Genomic DNA, 17,639 nt, shown 5'->3' on the forward strand with positions numbered 1-17,639 from the left:
CTCCTGGTTTAAATAAGGTAGTAGTATATGGATGCAGATATTTTAACAAAACAAGGCCTACGCTCCCGTAGGCTGCAGAAGCAGAGTCTGCCAAAACCTTTAGCCTTAGTTTGAATACCCCTGACTATTACTTTTTATCCTGAAAACGAAAAAAGAAAATGCTGAAAGAAGAAAAATGAGTAAATGATGTCAAGTGCTTATCCACTAGTCCCAATGTTAGTCCACTGGATTCCCTCATATAGCAAAAATGTATATAATCTTACTGTGGAAAATGTTGTTGAAAGGCAATGTCTACACATGAATACACGTAACTTTATTTTTCCTTTTTTTTCGCCTCCCAAGTCTTAAGGGGCGACCATCCCCATCGCTCCCCCCCCCCCTGCTTGGCTACGCCACTGCCTACTAAACAAAATATTTTGATGAGAATACCCTTGTTCATGGTATCGAAAGCTGCTGACAAGTATCTCCAAGAAAACCGCCTGCTTTTGGTCAGGTACTTCATTGATATCATTATGATAAGGGCAGACTCAGTGGTATGATATTTCTAGTACGCTGATTAAAGTGATTCACGTGGATTATTCATTTCTAGATATTTTGAGGGCCCTGGACCTCAACACTCTCCATAACCATTTATTTAAGCTTCAGATTAGACACTGGTCGGTAGATTTTTATGATGTTAGGGCCTAGTTTTAGCTTCTTTAGCACCGATCGAACAACATCTTTCTAATTAGACAAGGAAGAAACCCGTTTCAAATGATCTGTTCACTATGGCAGAAGACGCACGTGTCATTTTATAACCCATGTAGAAACTGGATCCTGTGAAGTAAAAGTAGACGGAGAACCAGTAAAAATCATTCTTATTTCTTTTCCTCGGATGCCAAGTCAAAACTGGTAAACGTGTGGTATTTTCCAGCAGAATAGCCCGTTATGAAGTTTGGAACACTTACCACTTCAGCGTCAAGTTCTGCTCTGATGACATGTATATTTATGGAAAAGCACAAACTAAACTTCTCTGCCAGCTCTTTGTCGCTGCTTTGTGTAGAAATGACAGGATTATTGTGATAATGGAGCACCATGCATATAATTTTGCAGACACCTCTCTAACACAGTCAAGGAACTGCTTCTCGCCCTACGATGATTTTATTTGCTGTATCATATCCGAGACAACCTGGCGACGAGTTTTAAAACACTGTCTATCAACTTTAAGTCTCGCCCTTTTCATTTTCTTTTTAATCTCATCCTAAACTTCTTTGTGTCTGAACTCTCTTCTGAATACGTTGGGTATAAATATAGTGTGTCCCTTTCAATGAAAATGTTTTAGGGTTCTCCGTAGGAACTTATTTGCCAAGTAGGACATGTGCACCAACGGCGTAAATCCGTACCGAGGAGGGGGGGGGGGGGTGATCGGCAATAGTCACCATCACATACGATCACGATTACAAGCCCATAACCGGACCGGCACAACAGTGGGGGGGGGGGGAGCTTGGCGGGAGCTGGGATTGAATGCATCCCCCACTTTTTTGCATGAAATATTAGGTGGAAGGGAAATGGCAGCAAAAATATGAAGACTTTTTGTTCTTGTTTTTGTTTCGTTTTTGTTTGTCAGCCGACTTTCGAGCCGACTTTCGGCGGAAAATCACACCTCAGAAATATGAAGACTTTTTTGTTGTTGTTTCTCGTTTCTTTTTTTTTTCTTTTTTGTGCTTGACAGACAATTTTGACACTCCCTCCTCTTTCAAAAACGTGTAATAGCGTCGCCCTGCGCATAATGCTCAAATGAAATCAATAAAAATGGTAATGTGGATATCCACTTCTTTGTATGTAATAAAGTAGTAGATATTTCCTCATTTAGCCATTGTGTTTCTCAATTTTCTTGATTTAAGTCATTTAAAGCAATCATCCCCAGGGGCATCGTTCCATTTTAACGATAGGTGGGGCAAACGTGGCAAAAAAAAGGAGGATGGGAGGGGCAGGGGCGTCGAGCCGTTTTCACGATGGGGGGGGGGCTTGGAGTTGGCTGTGCGAGGGAGCGGAGCAACCGAGCGGGGGGAGGATGTGGGATGGGGTATCCCCCCTCCCACACGAGGAAGATTTTGCATTTTCAGACCTGAAATTCAGCGATCTGGTGCACATTTTTGGTGAAATTTTGTAATTTTTTCCTATCAAAAAAGTATTCACAGATAATTGAATTACTAAATCGTGGTATCTCCGTTCTTGTTCCGCATGTGCGACATCACTGTGTAGGGCTACTAAATGATACATGGAAGTTGTCAGGGGAAGGGGGAGGGAGCTTTTGCATTTTTAGGATTGACATAGAACGATTTGATGCGCACTTTTGTGGAATATTCGGAAAATTGTCAATCCTCAAAGTGTGCAGAGTGCAATGGATAGGAACCGAGCGGGGGAAAGGTAAATCAAAAGAGGATGAGGGAACTTTTAAATCTATTAGAATTGAAGTAATAGATCTGATGCACACTTAAATGAAACATTTTGAAATGTGTCAATCTAAATGTGTGGTAAGTCTATAGGAAAAGGACCGAACGGGGGAGGATGTGGAGAGAGAGATTTTGCATTTTCAGAATTGAAATTCAGCAATCCAGTGCACACTTTGGATAAGATATTTGGACAGTTTTCTAATAAAAAAAAAAAAAAGCAAGAAAATTTTCCTCATTTCGGGAATTATTTGGGGACAAAATGACATGTTTGCCTCCCCCTTCCCCCCCCCCCCCGTCCTCCAGGATCGACGTCCCTGCATACGAGGGTGGCTTTTGCATTCTTAGAATACAAATACAAATGAAAATATCTCGTAAACACATTTTTGAGGGAATTCGGAAACGTGTCAATTCCCAAAGTGTTAGTTTTTAAAGTGAAACCAAGCGGGGAAATAGTCCAGCGGATATAGAAAAAATCACGCACTTAATGGTAAAAGCACCATACTTGGTACACATGTACATGATGCCAATAAAAGTCATTTCTGATATGGAAGCCACTCTGATTCTCCCTTTGGCGGCCGTGGCGGCCATTTTTCAAAATGGCCGCCATGTGATATAGCAATGCTATGTATTTTGGAAACTATAAGTCCGATTGTCGTGATTCTTGTACCAAAGTATAGGTTTTGAGGGTCAAGGATTCCAATAAAATAATTTTTGAGAGGATAAAACCATGGCAACCTACTTATTGGCGGCCATTTTGAAAAAAATATGGCCACCATGCTAGATATAACATATCCTTAAAACGTATGGACAAAGGGTCATGACTCTGGTACCAACTTATATGTTTTGGGGTCAAGGATTCCAATAAATTCAACTGTAAGTGAATATGAATCGTTTCATCCTACATTTTAGCGGCCATTTTAATAAATATGGCTGCCATACAACAGATAATCAATATTGTATATCTTCGAACTCAAAAGGTATATAATCACGATTCAAGTGTAAAAGTATAGTTTTGGGGTGAAGGTTTTCAATATAATGATGTTTTAGCAAAGTGAATAGGTTCATCACATCCTTTGTTTTGGCGGCCATTTAATAAATATGGCCTCCCTCAGTTATATAGCGTACGAGTGTTATGAAAGCGGGATGCCCATTGTGGATTGATTCTGGTGTAAACGTTTGTTTTAGGGGTCAACAATTACTTGTTCACTCATCTTTAGTATTCTAATGTGGAACATCTGGGCATAGTTAACTTTGTAAGCATTTTGGAAAATATGCTCAACTTCCTTTATAGGATTTCTGTGTGTGCAGTGTATGTGAAAAACATGATCTTCACAATTTCATGTCTGAAGATTATACATTTTCTAGAAATATAGACTCTCGCTTTCTCTGGTCCCTGGACCATGGAATTAAAATCATAGTTTCCAACCAATATAGTACATCTGTTTTCTTTGGAAACATGACACTAAGTGTGAGAAAACTTCTGAAACTTCTTGGGTCACTTACATCAAATGTAAACACTATGTATGTCCAAATCCATGATTGACCAGGCTATTCTTATACTTACAACTACACTGAATCTTATACATCAAACGATAAAGTAAATATAGTAGGTATTATACAATACATCTTTATAGGTTTACATCTAATTGTCATTTGCAGCGTAGTGGGTAAAGAATCGGCCTCATGAAAAGAAATCAGGTCTTCTGCCAAAGTTTTGTATCTTATACCAACATCATTTCTTTTAGAAAAAGCTAGACATGATAGGTTTTTTGTGTCATCATCTTGACATATGATGCACTTGGTCCAATCTGTTTCTTTCCTGGGAGCTGGTTTCTCGGTTGAAATGAGCTTTACTTTTGAAGCCATGTTATCCTACAAATAAACCCAATTACCAGTTACTTAAAAAGATAACATTTTATGTAAATGTGCTTAACAGAGGTAAAGCAAAAAACTGAATGTGTACATTTTTTCTAGAAATGTGACAAACATTTCCTTTAAATGGATTTGTGGTTGTGAATTTTACCTTTTGATGTACAATAATTTGTAAAGAACAAGAACAAGGAAAAATCAAAATATCTATTTCTGTGTGTAGTTCTACTCTGAATACATTACTTGTTATGGTTGATCTATGCATTAATTTTTATCAATGATTTTAGCCTCTTGAACTGAATTTCACCCTACCCTAACCCCAAAGAAATTATACAAATATATATTTGATGCATTTGCCATTCTCATGTGGAATAAGGATTAAGGTTTCATAATTCAAAAGCAACTACTACAGGTAAATGGACAGTGGGCATTTCAACACAATTTTATAACGTAACAGCGCCCATCCAAAATATAAACTACAAGAAAAATTATGCTAATTTATGAATTTAAGGAAAACCTCAAAGAAATACACATTTTTGGGTTCATAATTATTGGAAGATAAAACTGCAGAATAAAATATTCAGTAAATCGATCTTACTTACCGGCACCAGTAGAAATACTGAAGGCGTTCTCTAAAGCACACCTGCATCTATATATGCATTCACGTTCATCTCCGCTCATCAATGGATGATCAGGAACAATAATTGTTTTGGATTGTCAGAGCTCATTCGATTCCTTCATATGATTCCTTATAATTTTGTGTAACATTTTTGACAAGGTCATACTATGAAATAATGAACAAGAACTGAAAACAAACTTTAGAAATCAGTAGGTCTTATAAGACTGCAATAATCATGTCTTTGTGGCTGGAAACTATTACAGTACACTAATTGTACTCTCCTGTCTATGCCTCCAAAATTGGGGGGGGGAGTCTTCTATTCCATTCTCACCATTTATTATATCTTTGATATTCAACATAATTATCTTTAGTATTCCAGGTATGCAACAATTGTACTTATGTGATGTTCAATACCTACTTGGATAGTGAATGTGATAGAGGTATGGTCAATTAACAACAATCAATGAACAATAAAGAACTAAACGCCGCAACAACAAAGGAGGTTCATTTACCAATAATAGGTGAACGATTCTTATCAATGGGACACTACATATGGCAAGTGAGGGTGTATATATATATATATATATATATATATATATATATGTATACAGGGTGGCCCCTCAGAAAACGGAAACCAATATTTTTTTTTTTTCAAAACCAAAACGAAATTGTCCAATTTGGTTGAGTAATTTTCTTTCTGGACATGTTTTTGTTAATCATTAATTTCTTACTTTATTTCATCAAAGCTCAGCAACGGAGACTGCCCAACAATTGAAGGTCAATTTTCGACAATAATCCTATTTAAGCATTCCACATTGTGATGTGCGGCCTCAATTCTTAGTTAGTCTCCAAAGGCAGTGGCTTTTGTTCGATGCTGAAACTTGTTGAATTGAGCTAAGAAATTTACGCTCGACCCGTCTTTACAAAAACATCTGTAGAATGAAAACTACTCAACCAAATCGGATGATTTTGGTGTCATTCTTCTTCTAGATAAATTCTCTATAACTCTGTGTCATTCATTTTGGTATCAAAGTAATGCAAATGTGCAAATATTTGCGAAAACTCGCGTTTCCGTTAATTCTAGGCCACACTGTATATATGTGTGTGTGTGTGCATACTCTATGTACTGCGGCAGTCATATTTATCAAAATGGACATGAAAACGAAATGTGTTAGTTCTATTCATCAACAAATGCTTGTTTAAATTCATAGACGTACAGTATAGTATATATTGCGGTGGCCATGTTTTAAAATGGCAGCCAAAACATAGGATGTGATGGTTGTATACACGAAAAGATGTATCCATTTAAATAATTGAACCTCAAAAACATATTTTTGCACCAGAATCATGAAGATGCATCCATTGGTTTTAAAGATATAATGTAAAGCGGCAGCCATGTTTTTTTTTCAAAATGGCCGCTAATAAGTAGGTTGCCATGGTTTTATCCTCTAAAAAAATCATTTTATTGGAATCCTTGACCCTCAAAACCTATACTTTGGTACAAGAATCACGACAATCGGACTTATAGTTTGCAAAATACACAGCATTGCTATATCACATGGCGGTCATTTTGAAAAATGGCCGCCACGGCCGCCACAGGCAGAATCAGAGTGGCTTCCAGATCAGAAATGACTTTTATTGGCATCATGTACATGTGTACCAAGTATGGTGCTTTTACCATAATGTGCATGATTCACCCTATATGTGCTCTATATCCGCTAGACTAAAAGGGTTAAAATGAAAGGAGATATCCCCTCCCACCCGATGGAACTTTTGTTTGTTTTTTAACTGAAGTGACAAACCTGGTGCAGACTTTAGATGAACATTTGGAAATCTGTCAGTCTAAAAGTGTACTAAGTCTTGTAATAGGAAGAGGACGGAACGGGGGAGAGTGTGGGAGGGAGTGTCCCTTGCATTTTAGAATTGAAATTCAGCAATCTGATGCACACTTTGGATTAAATATTTGAACAGCTTTCTATCAAAAATTTCATTTCGGGAATAATTTTGGAACAAAATAATATAATGTTTGCCCCTCACCACCCCCGTCCTCCAGGATCGACACCCCTGCATACCTTTTTATTATTATCAATGGTATTTTTATTCAACAAATCATTGATCACAGCCAGAGGCTGAATTACAAATGATTTTACAAATATGAAAAATATACATATACAGTATTACATAAATATAAAAATGTAAAATTACATAATCAAGATAACATAAGACTCATACAAAACAAGAAGAATTCAATATTTCATCAAAAAAATAAAGATACTTGATTTCAATTCGGTTTGTATAAAATAAATTAGGAAAAAGCAAAAGAGGTCTGTCCAAAAGAGTGCAGAATACTACTTTCAATAAATATTAAACGGGGAAGTTTTTACGAGGGAGCTTTTGCTTTTTTAGAATTCAGATGAAAATTACTTAAGATGAAACATTTGGAAATCTGTCAGTCTGAAAGTATACTAAGTTTCTTGGAAAAGGACCGAACGGGGGAGGGCGTGGGAATTATGGGGGGAAGCAAAATTTTATGTTTGCCCTTCAAATATTTTCAGGGGGCAACTACCTCCTGAACCCCAGGATCGACGGCCCTAAGGAGGGGGCTACCCCCTCCAACATGAAGGAGATTTTGCATTTTCACAGCTGTACTTCAGAGATCTTGGTGCACACATCATTGTGAAATATTCCAGTCTTGCTTTTGTCAAAAAAGTAAGAAACATTTGTATTCAGGAAAGTGTGCTGTGGAAGGTTGTGGAAAGGGGATAGGCCCCCTCTCACACAAAGGAGATTTTGCATTTTCAGGCTTGAAATTCAGAGATATAGTGCACACTTTTGGTGAGATATTCGAGTTTTGTTTCTATGAAAAGAGCAAGAATTGTAAAATATAAACTAGAATTAGGAGAATGTGGGGGGTGACTGTGGCCACTCCCACACAAGGGAGATTCTGCTTTTTCAGATCTGAAATTCAGAGATCTGGTACACACTGTTGTTGAAATTTTTGGATTTTTTTCCCCATCGAAAAGTCAATCTCAAAATGTAGAAAGGACCGAACGGGGAGGGTATGGAAGGGGGTAGGCCTATCCCCCTCTCACGCTATAGGGAGATTTTGTAAATTCAGCCATCTTTGAAAATATTTAGACAGTTTTCTATCAAAAAAGCAGCAAGGAAATTTCCACATCTCGGGAATTACGAGGAGGAGCAAAATGTTTGCCCCCAATACTTTTATGGGGGAAACATCCCCCGCCCACATCGACGCCACTGCCTATGACATTTCCATGGGGGCTGGGCAAATGTCCCTTTACACCCCACCCCTCCCCCCCCCCCCCCGTAAGATCGACGCCCCTATTTATCCCTGTGTATGCCCACTGATGTATCCTGACTGAGTCATCAGAGTCATCGTCGTTTGCTCAATGATTGAGAAATGGAGGGGGGTTCAATTATGGCGGAATAATTTCTTGTTTGTTTTCGTACGTAGTTTGCAGATGGTCCATAGTTGCGTGCGTCGTAGCATGTGTACATGTGAGCCTATGACGTTGTCAACGTCGGGACCATGCCTTATGTCGATATTAATAGGCCTATTTTCGAGCAAGCGAAGCGAGCGACCGCTTGATAAAATTATGTATACATTATCCTACAAGATAGAATACTGTTAATTTCTGTTAGCTCTCTGAAGGCGGACGTAAGAACGTCATGCAATATGCCGAAATTGATACAATCACATTTCTGCTTCCATTTTTTCTTCAGATTTCAGGGGGGATGATTGTACAGGCCATCCCCCCTCCTCGATTTCTGGGGGATGCACCCCCCCCCCCCCCCCGCGGGATTTACGCCCATGATGTGCACAGAGAAAAGAGTGTTCAACCTCTTAATAAGCCTACCAGGTTACGAGAAACTACTTTGCAGCACAATCATATTACATCGTATTTCGATCTTATTCAAATATTTGGTTGGTTTGTTTGGTGTCATAAAGACGGAAGTTATCAGACTCAAGTCAAGGTATCAACAGCCTTTTGTGACCCTATATAGATGCCATTTCAGTAATCAAATGCGTGTAAAGGTTATATGCTAGTGCAAGCTTACAGAGCTGTTTCAGCCTTTTAGAATGTTATTCCAAAACTAATTAAAAATTAATCTAAATAGCTTTTGATTTGGCAGAACATGTGTCATGTGTTAATTACGATTTTCATTGATGCACATGTACCGTATGTATACGCTTCTTTATTCAACCTCCACTTGTCTACCGTCATCTTTCCACCTGTCTTCTTTCCAAAAGGATGCATGAACGCCCTAATGGTCGTTGGTCCTGCCTTGGGTTTCGTCATTGGTAGCGTCTCGCTCTCTATGTATACAGACTTTCACAGAAGTACAGAGAGGTAGGTGTTCATACTGTTCTGTTTCGTGGAGTTTGAGCAATATCTCCCAGTCTTTGATAGAGTAGAGCGTGATACACAATCATTCGACACACTGACTTTACGCAGGGCTCGAAAATAGCGGTGGCCCGGTTGCCCGGGGCCACTAAAAATTGATACCGGGCCACCAAATTTGTAAAAAGGCTTTTTCACAATCCGACAGCTAAGATTTCAAGAAGAACTTATTTTTTGTATTTCCATATTATTACGAGCCACATCAATTCCTTTTCGCGCGATCAAAATTTCATATTCAAAGATTTTAGTGGTCCCAACGGGCAACCAGAGAAAAAAATAGTGTCGAGCCCTGCTAAATGTTAACTGTTCCTACATCTGGGTTGCGTTGGAATGTCTTGCATTGATTACTTGATTTACTTTACTTCAAAAATGGAGATTCATATATTGGATATTGCAACAAAAGTACATGATATGCATTTCAAGTACATCACAAAGAAAACAAACTGGAACATTTACGTGCAATATGATATACATCATCAGAACGTAACAAATTGAACCATTTTTTAATGCCCTGTCACACCTTTCCCTCTAAGCTATGCGAGCTTGTTGCGTGTAAGGATTTTCCAGCAGGTAGGAATTTCTGCGGGCGGACAAGGAGTTGGGCGAGTTTCGCGTGCGTCTTACCTGCTGGAAGCGTGCTACTTACGTTCTAGTAACGGGCGACATACGTGCACTGCGATGTACTTGCGTTACAACTGCGTGCTACCTGCGTGGGAGTTGCCTGCGAGATGCTCCCGCTACGGACCTCCTACAGGTGTTCTGCGTGGACCTCTCTGAGCAATCCCCGCGACTCACCCGGAACAGGTTTTGAGCATGCTCAAGGGCCTGTCACACTTTCCCGGGCAAGCTTTGCTTGGGGTTCGCGGGGGACAATTTTGCTACCTGGAGGTCCCCGCAGATGACCCGCACCTGACAGTACCTAGCACGTAGTTGCCTGCAGTTGCCGGGAGATGCGCACGTGAGTCCGATTTATCCAAAGCCAAGTTTTAAGCATGCTACAGACATAGTGCACAATGAAACTACGTGGAAGATAGAGAGTACGTACAATTTTCTCTGCTGGCTTGAACTGACAAGGTTAACATCCATCTTTCTCAGATGGTGTCAGTTGACACACATCATTTTGTATGCCAATGTGCCCACAGTGTTTTTGAACTCTCATGTTATGCCCTACGGAAAAATTACAAATTAAAATAAAAACATTAAACGAGAACTTACCGTTCGAAGCTTGAGATTTGTTTTAATGATTAAATTGAGGGGAGGTATGATATGCCCCCTCCCTCCCTGAGATTACTCAAACTTCAGTAAGTTCTCCTAGTTTAATTTTTCAGTTTATATGTGACTGTGGGCACATTGTTGCTTTGACTATTTTTGGCGCATGCGCGAGCGGGATCTCATATACCTCCCATTAAATTACTCATTAGAATAAATCTCAAACTAAGTTCTCGTTTAATCTTTTTATTAACATTATTTTCTAAGATGTAAAAGAAAAATGAATAAATCACTTGGAAATGTATCCATGCACCATATCAGACAAAAATAAAATCAAAACAACCACATTTATGGACTGATATAATCTGGCCCCCAGAAGCTACAAATACAACTTTTGTAATCGCTTCGTCATTGTGTAAGATCAATGGAATCCCGCGTGAAAGAAATTTTAAAACAATCACGCTGTGTGCTTGGACAGAATAGGATTCCTATCTCTTCAAATTATAGTAACCGCACAAATGTGTGTGGGGCTGTCATTGATAAAAAGGGAACATGATCGATCATAATTTTTCTTGAAATCCATCGTCATATTTTCGCTTCGTTCCCATTCAAGTAAAGTTGTGAGTCCCACAACTGGACTAATCCACATTGTTTAAATTCAGATACTGTGAGATCACTGGTGCTTATGGAACACATGAAGTCTTCTCTATGTGCTTCTGGTACGGAAACGCATTTGATATGGACGCTGGTGTTAGATGTTGAAAGGAGACCTCCAGATGATTTTTGAAGACTTTTGCATTGGGACATCTATAAATTGGTTTTACTGGGTAGTTTCTAGAATGAGTCTTCAAAAGTCATGACAAATCACAATGAACAAGGATAATGACGTAGCAGCTATACGTAGGAATGCATTATTGGGTACTCAGTGAAGCAGAACAAAAGAAAAAAATAGGCATAAATTCTACAGAGGTGAACATGTTAAGCAAGTGGTAATTCAAGCCTCCTATTTCATCATCCGTGTTCAGTGTATTGTTTGGGGGTTTTCAGAGCATTAGTTTATCTGTCCAAGTAACATGATAAATTCCACAAATTGGTACAAGGCACTATCAATTTATGTACTTCTTGATGTGAAATTATATCAAGTCTGGAATGCTCCTCTAAGGATAGGTCATAAGAAACACACAGAAAATGCGAACCATAACGTAACATAGGTTATATAAACACAAATCTATACAGAGAGACTAAGTTTCAGCTTTAGGCCAAGCGACCGGTACGTATAACTTATCTATTACAATTGATAATAATTTTACCTGTTGAACAAATTATGAGTTCGTCAACAAAACATTTCTCAAAATTATGAAGTAGGAAACGGTGACAACCTCACATGGCAGTTCTCGTTACGCCCTAGAAGTATGCACCTATGGTGCGCTGACGTTACCTTAATGCGGACGTTTGTAAGTAAAGATCTTGATTAATCTCATACTTTCTCGACCTTGTTTTTTTTTTCTACTTTAACTGTGAAAACGTGAATCATCAAACGGGGCATTTTTCTTCTGCAGTAAAGTTTCAACACACTAAAACAATCATAAATTTTACCTACAAACATATCTCTAACCATAATCCTAATCCTCATATCACTTTCAGTCGTGTAGTGTAGGTTACTCCAGCCCAATTTCATCAGATTTGCATTCGATTAATTTAATAATGCGATCATTCAAGTTCGAGTGAATTTCAGTGAATTTCAAATTTTTCCACAAGTTCAATTAAAAAAATATACAGATAGACAATCAATCAAATCAAATATAGTAATTATACATATACATATAAAAACCAAAAATTATTTCGGGTAAGTACATAATCATAGATAAAAAAAAAAGTGTGTGTTGAAGATTGACATAACAATTCAAATAAATGGTGGAGGAAATCAGCAGTAGGCCATTGGCCTTTCGAAGCTGATCCCATGAACAAATTTACAGTATTGAAGCTGTATGTCATTTTACACTACATCATAAATCGCGAGTCACAAAAAAAAAAAAAGAAACCGGATTTGCAATGAATAAGGACAAGAAAAGAACATCCAAAAGACATACCAAAAACAACCATAGGGGAGTGGGACAAAATGGGCAAGAATTATGATTAAATGTACACAATTGTGCATACAATATTCTATAAAAATCTGCATAAGGGCAAGCAAAGTTCATAACAATACTGAGTACCAGTACCATTGAATATACTTTACAATCGATTTTACAGTGTGTATTCCGAGCAATACAAATACCAAAGCCTTAAATTTGAATGATTACCGAGATCAATATTAAAAGAAATAACTAGTTCATTCAATTTGATGTCATCAGCATGCGATTTCATTAGTATGTCAAACATTTAAAAAGGGCGTTCAAATTAAAAATGCACGTGCAACGCATTCAAATTCCCATCAGCATCGCTGTCAAGAACGTTAAGGAATTCAAATTCACTATATAATAAGCCAAACATTTACAATATATGGGCAGTGTTTTTCGTTGTTACTTATATTCTTTGTAGGTAGTACTAGGTACTCATCTATTTGAATACGCAAACTAAATATATCTTGAAATAGGACTTTTGCCTTATGATAGCTAATACAATGCATAGGCAGGGCTCGACACACCGGTGGCCCAGGGCCACCAAAAATGAAAGTCGGGCCAACAAATTTCAAAAAAGGGCAAATTTGGTGGCCCGCCTCGGGCCACCAAAATTTTTTGAAAAGTGTAATTTATTTATGTTAAGATGTTGCAATCCATGTGCCTGTCAATGAATATTCATACTTAGTCTTACCATTCAGCAGTCAAATTTGTGTTAAGGATGGATGAAAAGGACTGAATGAGTGCCCGAGAGTGAGTGCTGCGAGTTTGTTGAGGTTTATTTGTGAGTAGATATGTCCAGCTTCCAATTCTTACCATGATAAAACTTAAATATTTGACTCATAAAAAAACCAGGAATTGTTTTTTATTGTTTTTTGGGGGCCACCAAATTTTTCTCTCGGGCCACCAAAAATTTAAAATTGATGATTTTTGGTGGCCCCATCGGGCCACCAAATAAAAAAAGTTAGTGTGGAGCCCTGGTATAGGGCCTAAGAAAGCTCGTATAACTCCTCTTTGAAACACGTACATGTATGTATGTACTAAGTGTTACAAAAACATTTCCCACTTTTGATCATTACTACTACTACTACTAATTCGAGGGCATGTATTAGCTTCAGCCGATGCCAACTCGGGTTCCATAAACAAAGTTGCGCCTCCAAACCTCTCGATCTAACATGACTGTCCTTAGGTCATTAATGCTATCAAGGCCTGCGTCCTTCTTCAGTACACTAATTAAAGTGGTCTTACTTCTTCCTCTTTTTGCAATTCCCTGTTTAGGCTCCCAGAGTACGAGGGAATTGGCAGATAGCTCATCCGATAAAACTGTCCTTGATATGAGTAGTAGCTGAATAGTGTACAATTTTGTTGGAGGTGATTTGAATGTGAAAGCATAAATCAGTTTCATTAAATCTAAGATTGATTTTGAAGTAAGGTTTCAGATTTTGGTCAAATTTTAACCCTCTGTACCAAAATTGAACTTTGCACAGGAACCAATGATGTGTATGTGAGTGTGTGCTGACAATGGCCCTGAACAATGGACATGCCTGAACCACCTGTTGACTAGGCGTCAGCCTCGCGCTACCAGGCACATGAATACTTAATCAATAATTCATGTTGATTGCCCTAGGCACTGCTAATCTCAATTCATGCACGGTAAAGAGTGAAATGCATGCACATGGAAAAAGTATGCACATGGAAAACACCACATTTCATTCCAGCTGACAATCATTTTCAAATTTTGCTTCACATATCACTAAATTTGGGATATAGATAAGCATAAATGATCTAAAGTTCTTCATTTCAATACAAATGTCTACTAATAGTCTGACAAATTTATCGCTTTTTCAATAAAAACGCCGGACCTCAACCCCGGACGCTAAATAATTATTTTTTATTCTTTTTTTTTTTATTTTGCACCAGGGAAAAAGAAAAATTCGTGGGGAAAAAAAAAATCGCACCCGGTCTCTGGCAGCACTGATAATACCGTTGTACATATCTATTTCACAGTGTTTACTATTTATCGACCGTACTAGTCTGTACATCTGTACGGTAGGGAGCACGTACACGTTTGCGTGTACGTGTTACATGTGCTACAAGGATTTAGGGTCTATGTACAGCACTTTACTTACTTACTTGGAGTTTACTTGGATGTAGAGACGTAAAGCGTTGCTTATTTGCCCCTCCAGGTTTCATTGTCCCTCTGATATGGGCTGTACTTTAGGGGATGGCTGTTCCAGTGTTTCTCAAGGATAGATTTGAATTGATTAACACTTGTTGCTCTGACAGCTGCGTCTGGCAGAGAGTTCCAATTGTTACAACTGCGAACAGAGAAGGTTTTTTGTCGCAACATATATTCGGATCTGGGTTTTCTGACTTTCATGCAGTGGCCTCTGGTTCTGGAACTTTCAACCAATTGAAAGAATTTGTGTACATCAAGGCGGTCAATCCCATTCATGATCTTATAGATTTGTAGAACCTCTGCTCTTTGTCTCCTGTATGCAAGAGTCTCCAAACCCAGGGCTTTCAGCCTGTCTGGATATTCCAGGTGGCGGAGATGTGGAAGTTGACGTGTGGCTCTTTGCTGCACTTTCTCTAACAAATCCTCATCTCTTTTGAACATAGGACACCGTACCGAGTTGCAATATTCTAGTGTGGGTCGGATGATAGACTTGTAGAGCTTAAGCCATCCTCTTTCATTCAGGCTAGAAAAGGATCTGTTCAGAATGCCAAGCTTGGTATTGGCTCTTTTGGTTATCTCAGCAACATGCTCGGAAAAAGAAAGTGCAGAGTCAAAGGTCACTCCAAGGTCTTTCTCCTGTTCAGCTACAGGGATCCTGCTTTGGCTATCAGTTGTAGATATGGTGTAGTCATTCTTCTGGTTCCGTTTCCCATAGTGAACAACTTTGCATTTTGTGATGTTGAATTGCAACTTCCATTTATCGGCCCAGGCTGAGACAGCATGAATGTCCTTTTGTAAGTGTTCTGCTTCACTTTGACTGTCAACAACATGATATAATTTGGTATCGTCGGCAAACAATTTAATTTCAGATGTCACTTCTTCCGGCAGATCGTTAATGAAGCAGAGAAAGAGCACTGGTCCTAACACACTGCCCTGAGGGATCCCACTGGATACTGAATGTGGAGATGACAGTTTACCATTCACGACGACTCTCTGTGACCTTCCTGTCAAGTAGGCCTCTATCCAGTGGAGAACATGACCAGTTATTCCATAGGCTTGTAATTTGCAAAGCAGGCATTTGTGGGACACAGTATCAAATGCTTTCCTGTAATCTAAATAGATGCAGTCAATGCAGTGACCATTATCTATCTCTGCAGTCCACTCTTCTAGCACTTCGAGGAGTTGCGTCCCGCATGACCTCCCAGAGCGAAATCCATGCTGGTTGTCGGTAAGTAGGTTGTTTCCCTCTAAATGTTCCATCAGGGCTTTTCTCACTATTCTTTCCATTACCTTGCAGACTACTGATGTCAAACTAACAGGTCTGTAGCTTGATGGATCACTTCTTTTTCTTTTCTTAAGAAGTGACACAACATGAGCTTTTCTCCAAATACCTGGAACTGTGTCTTCCCTCAGTAGTTTAGTGAAAATAATTTGGAGAGGTTCTGCCAGCTCATTGTGCAACTCTTTCAAAACTCTTGAGTGTATATCATCCGGTCCCGGAGATTTGTTGCTGTCTAAATTGGAAAGCAGAGCATTAATGTCATCTATAGCGAATTCCACATCATCGAGGACTACAGCAGTTTTCCTGGGCATGTCATAGGTTGATGCTGCATCATCTTCAGTGTAAACGCTGCCAAAGAAAGAGTTGAGTGTATCTGCTTTCTCCTGATCATCTTTGGCCCACGTACCATCAGCTTTCAGCAGTTCTGGGATTCCACATTTGGCTTTGGTTTGACTCTTTACGTATCTCCAAAAACTCTTCACATTAACCTTGACTTCATCGGCTAATTTGTTTTCAAAGTCTGACTTGGCTCTCTTAACCTCAGATGAAGCAATATTCCTGTGCTTAACATATATGGTCCAATCAGCGACAGATCTGCTTTTCTGATATCTGTTCCAAGATTTATGCTTTAATTCAATTGCTTTCTTACATTGGTGGTTCATCCATTCAGGTTGCTTTCTCTGATGTTTCTTTTTGAAGGGAACATAGGCCTCAATACATGTCTGGAGTGATTTCTCAAGGAAATCCCATGCCTCCTCCCCAGAGAGATCTCCAAGCTCCTTTTTCCAATCAATCTCTTTCAGTGCATCCCTCATACTGTCATAGTCTGCATGGTAGTAACTTCTGCTGAGAACTTCCTCTTCTTCATCGTTTGAGCCAATCAACAACTGTAGATGAAGAGTAACATGGTCGCTTTTACCAATAGGTGCATCATGACTTAGATTCACTACCAACTCCTCTTCATTCGTAAAGGCTAAATCTAGTAGGCTTGGGGTGCATCCACTCCTGTATCTGGTTAGTGACTGCACATGTTGAAACAAGTAGAGATCCTCTATGCAATCAAGAAAATTGGATGCATCCTCATTCCCACCAGTAAACTGATTTGTGCTCCAGTCAATGTCCTTGTAGTTAAAATCCCCCACGATGAGTAGGTGATCCTATTTTCTTGCACACACCACATTCAGCAATTTACATAGTTCCTGATTATTTTCATGACTACTTGACGGGGATCTGTATACACAGCCGATGACAAGGATCTTGTGGTTGATGTCTAACTGTACCCAAACAGATTCCTGAAATTCACAGATGTCCATGTCTATCATGCAACATTTGATCTGGTTCCTCACATATATAACCACTCCACGCTGAGAATGATCAAATTCCTTCGGTATGAACAATTGATAGCCCTGTAGTTCCAGTTCACTAGATTGTATCTCCGAATAGACCTTCTTTGGGTATATTTCAGTTAAAGCTATCACATCAGGGGTTTGATTGTGAATCCG

The 17,639-nt window shown here is 38.9% G+C and overlaps 1 protein-coding gene across 1 annotated transcript in view; it reads left to right on the forward strand.

Moving 5' to 3' along the window:
• Positions 1-17,639, forward strand: part of LOC140239543 (solute carrier organic anion transporter family member 4A1-like) — a 180,901-nt gene that overhangs the window by 51,747 nt on the left and 111,515 nt on the right. The window contains exon 5 of the mRNA XM_072319377.1: positions 9,197-9,296. Coding sequence (XP_072175478.1) covers positions 9,197-9,296 — 100 coding nt within the window. The remainder of the gene's footprint in view (positions 1-9,196; positions 9,297-17,639) is intronic.

Source organism: Diadema setosum, chromosome 16, assembly GCF_964275005.1.
Source record: "Diadema setosum chromosome 16, eeDiaSeto1, whole genome shotgun sequence".
Taxonomy (NCBI): domain Eukaryota; kingdom Metazoa; phylum Echinodermata; class Echinoidea; order Diadematoida; family Diadematidae; genus Diadema; species Diadema setosum.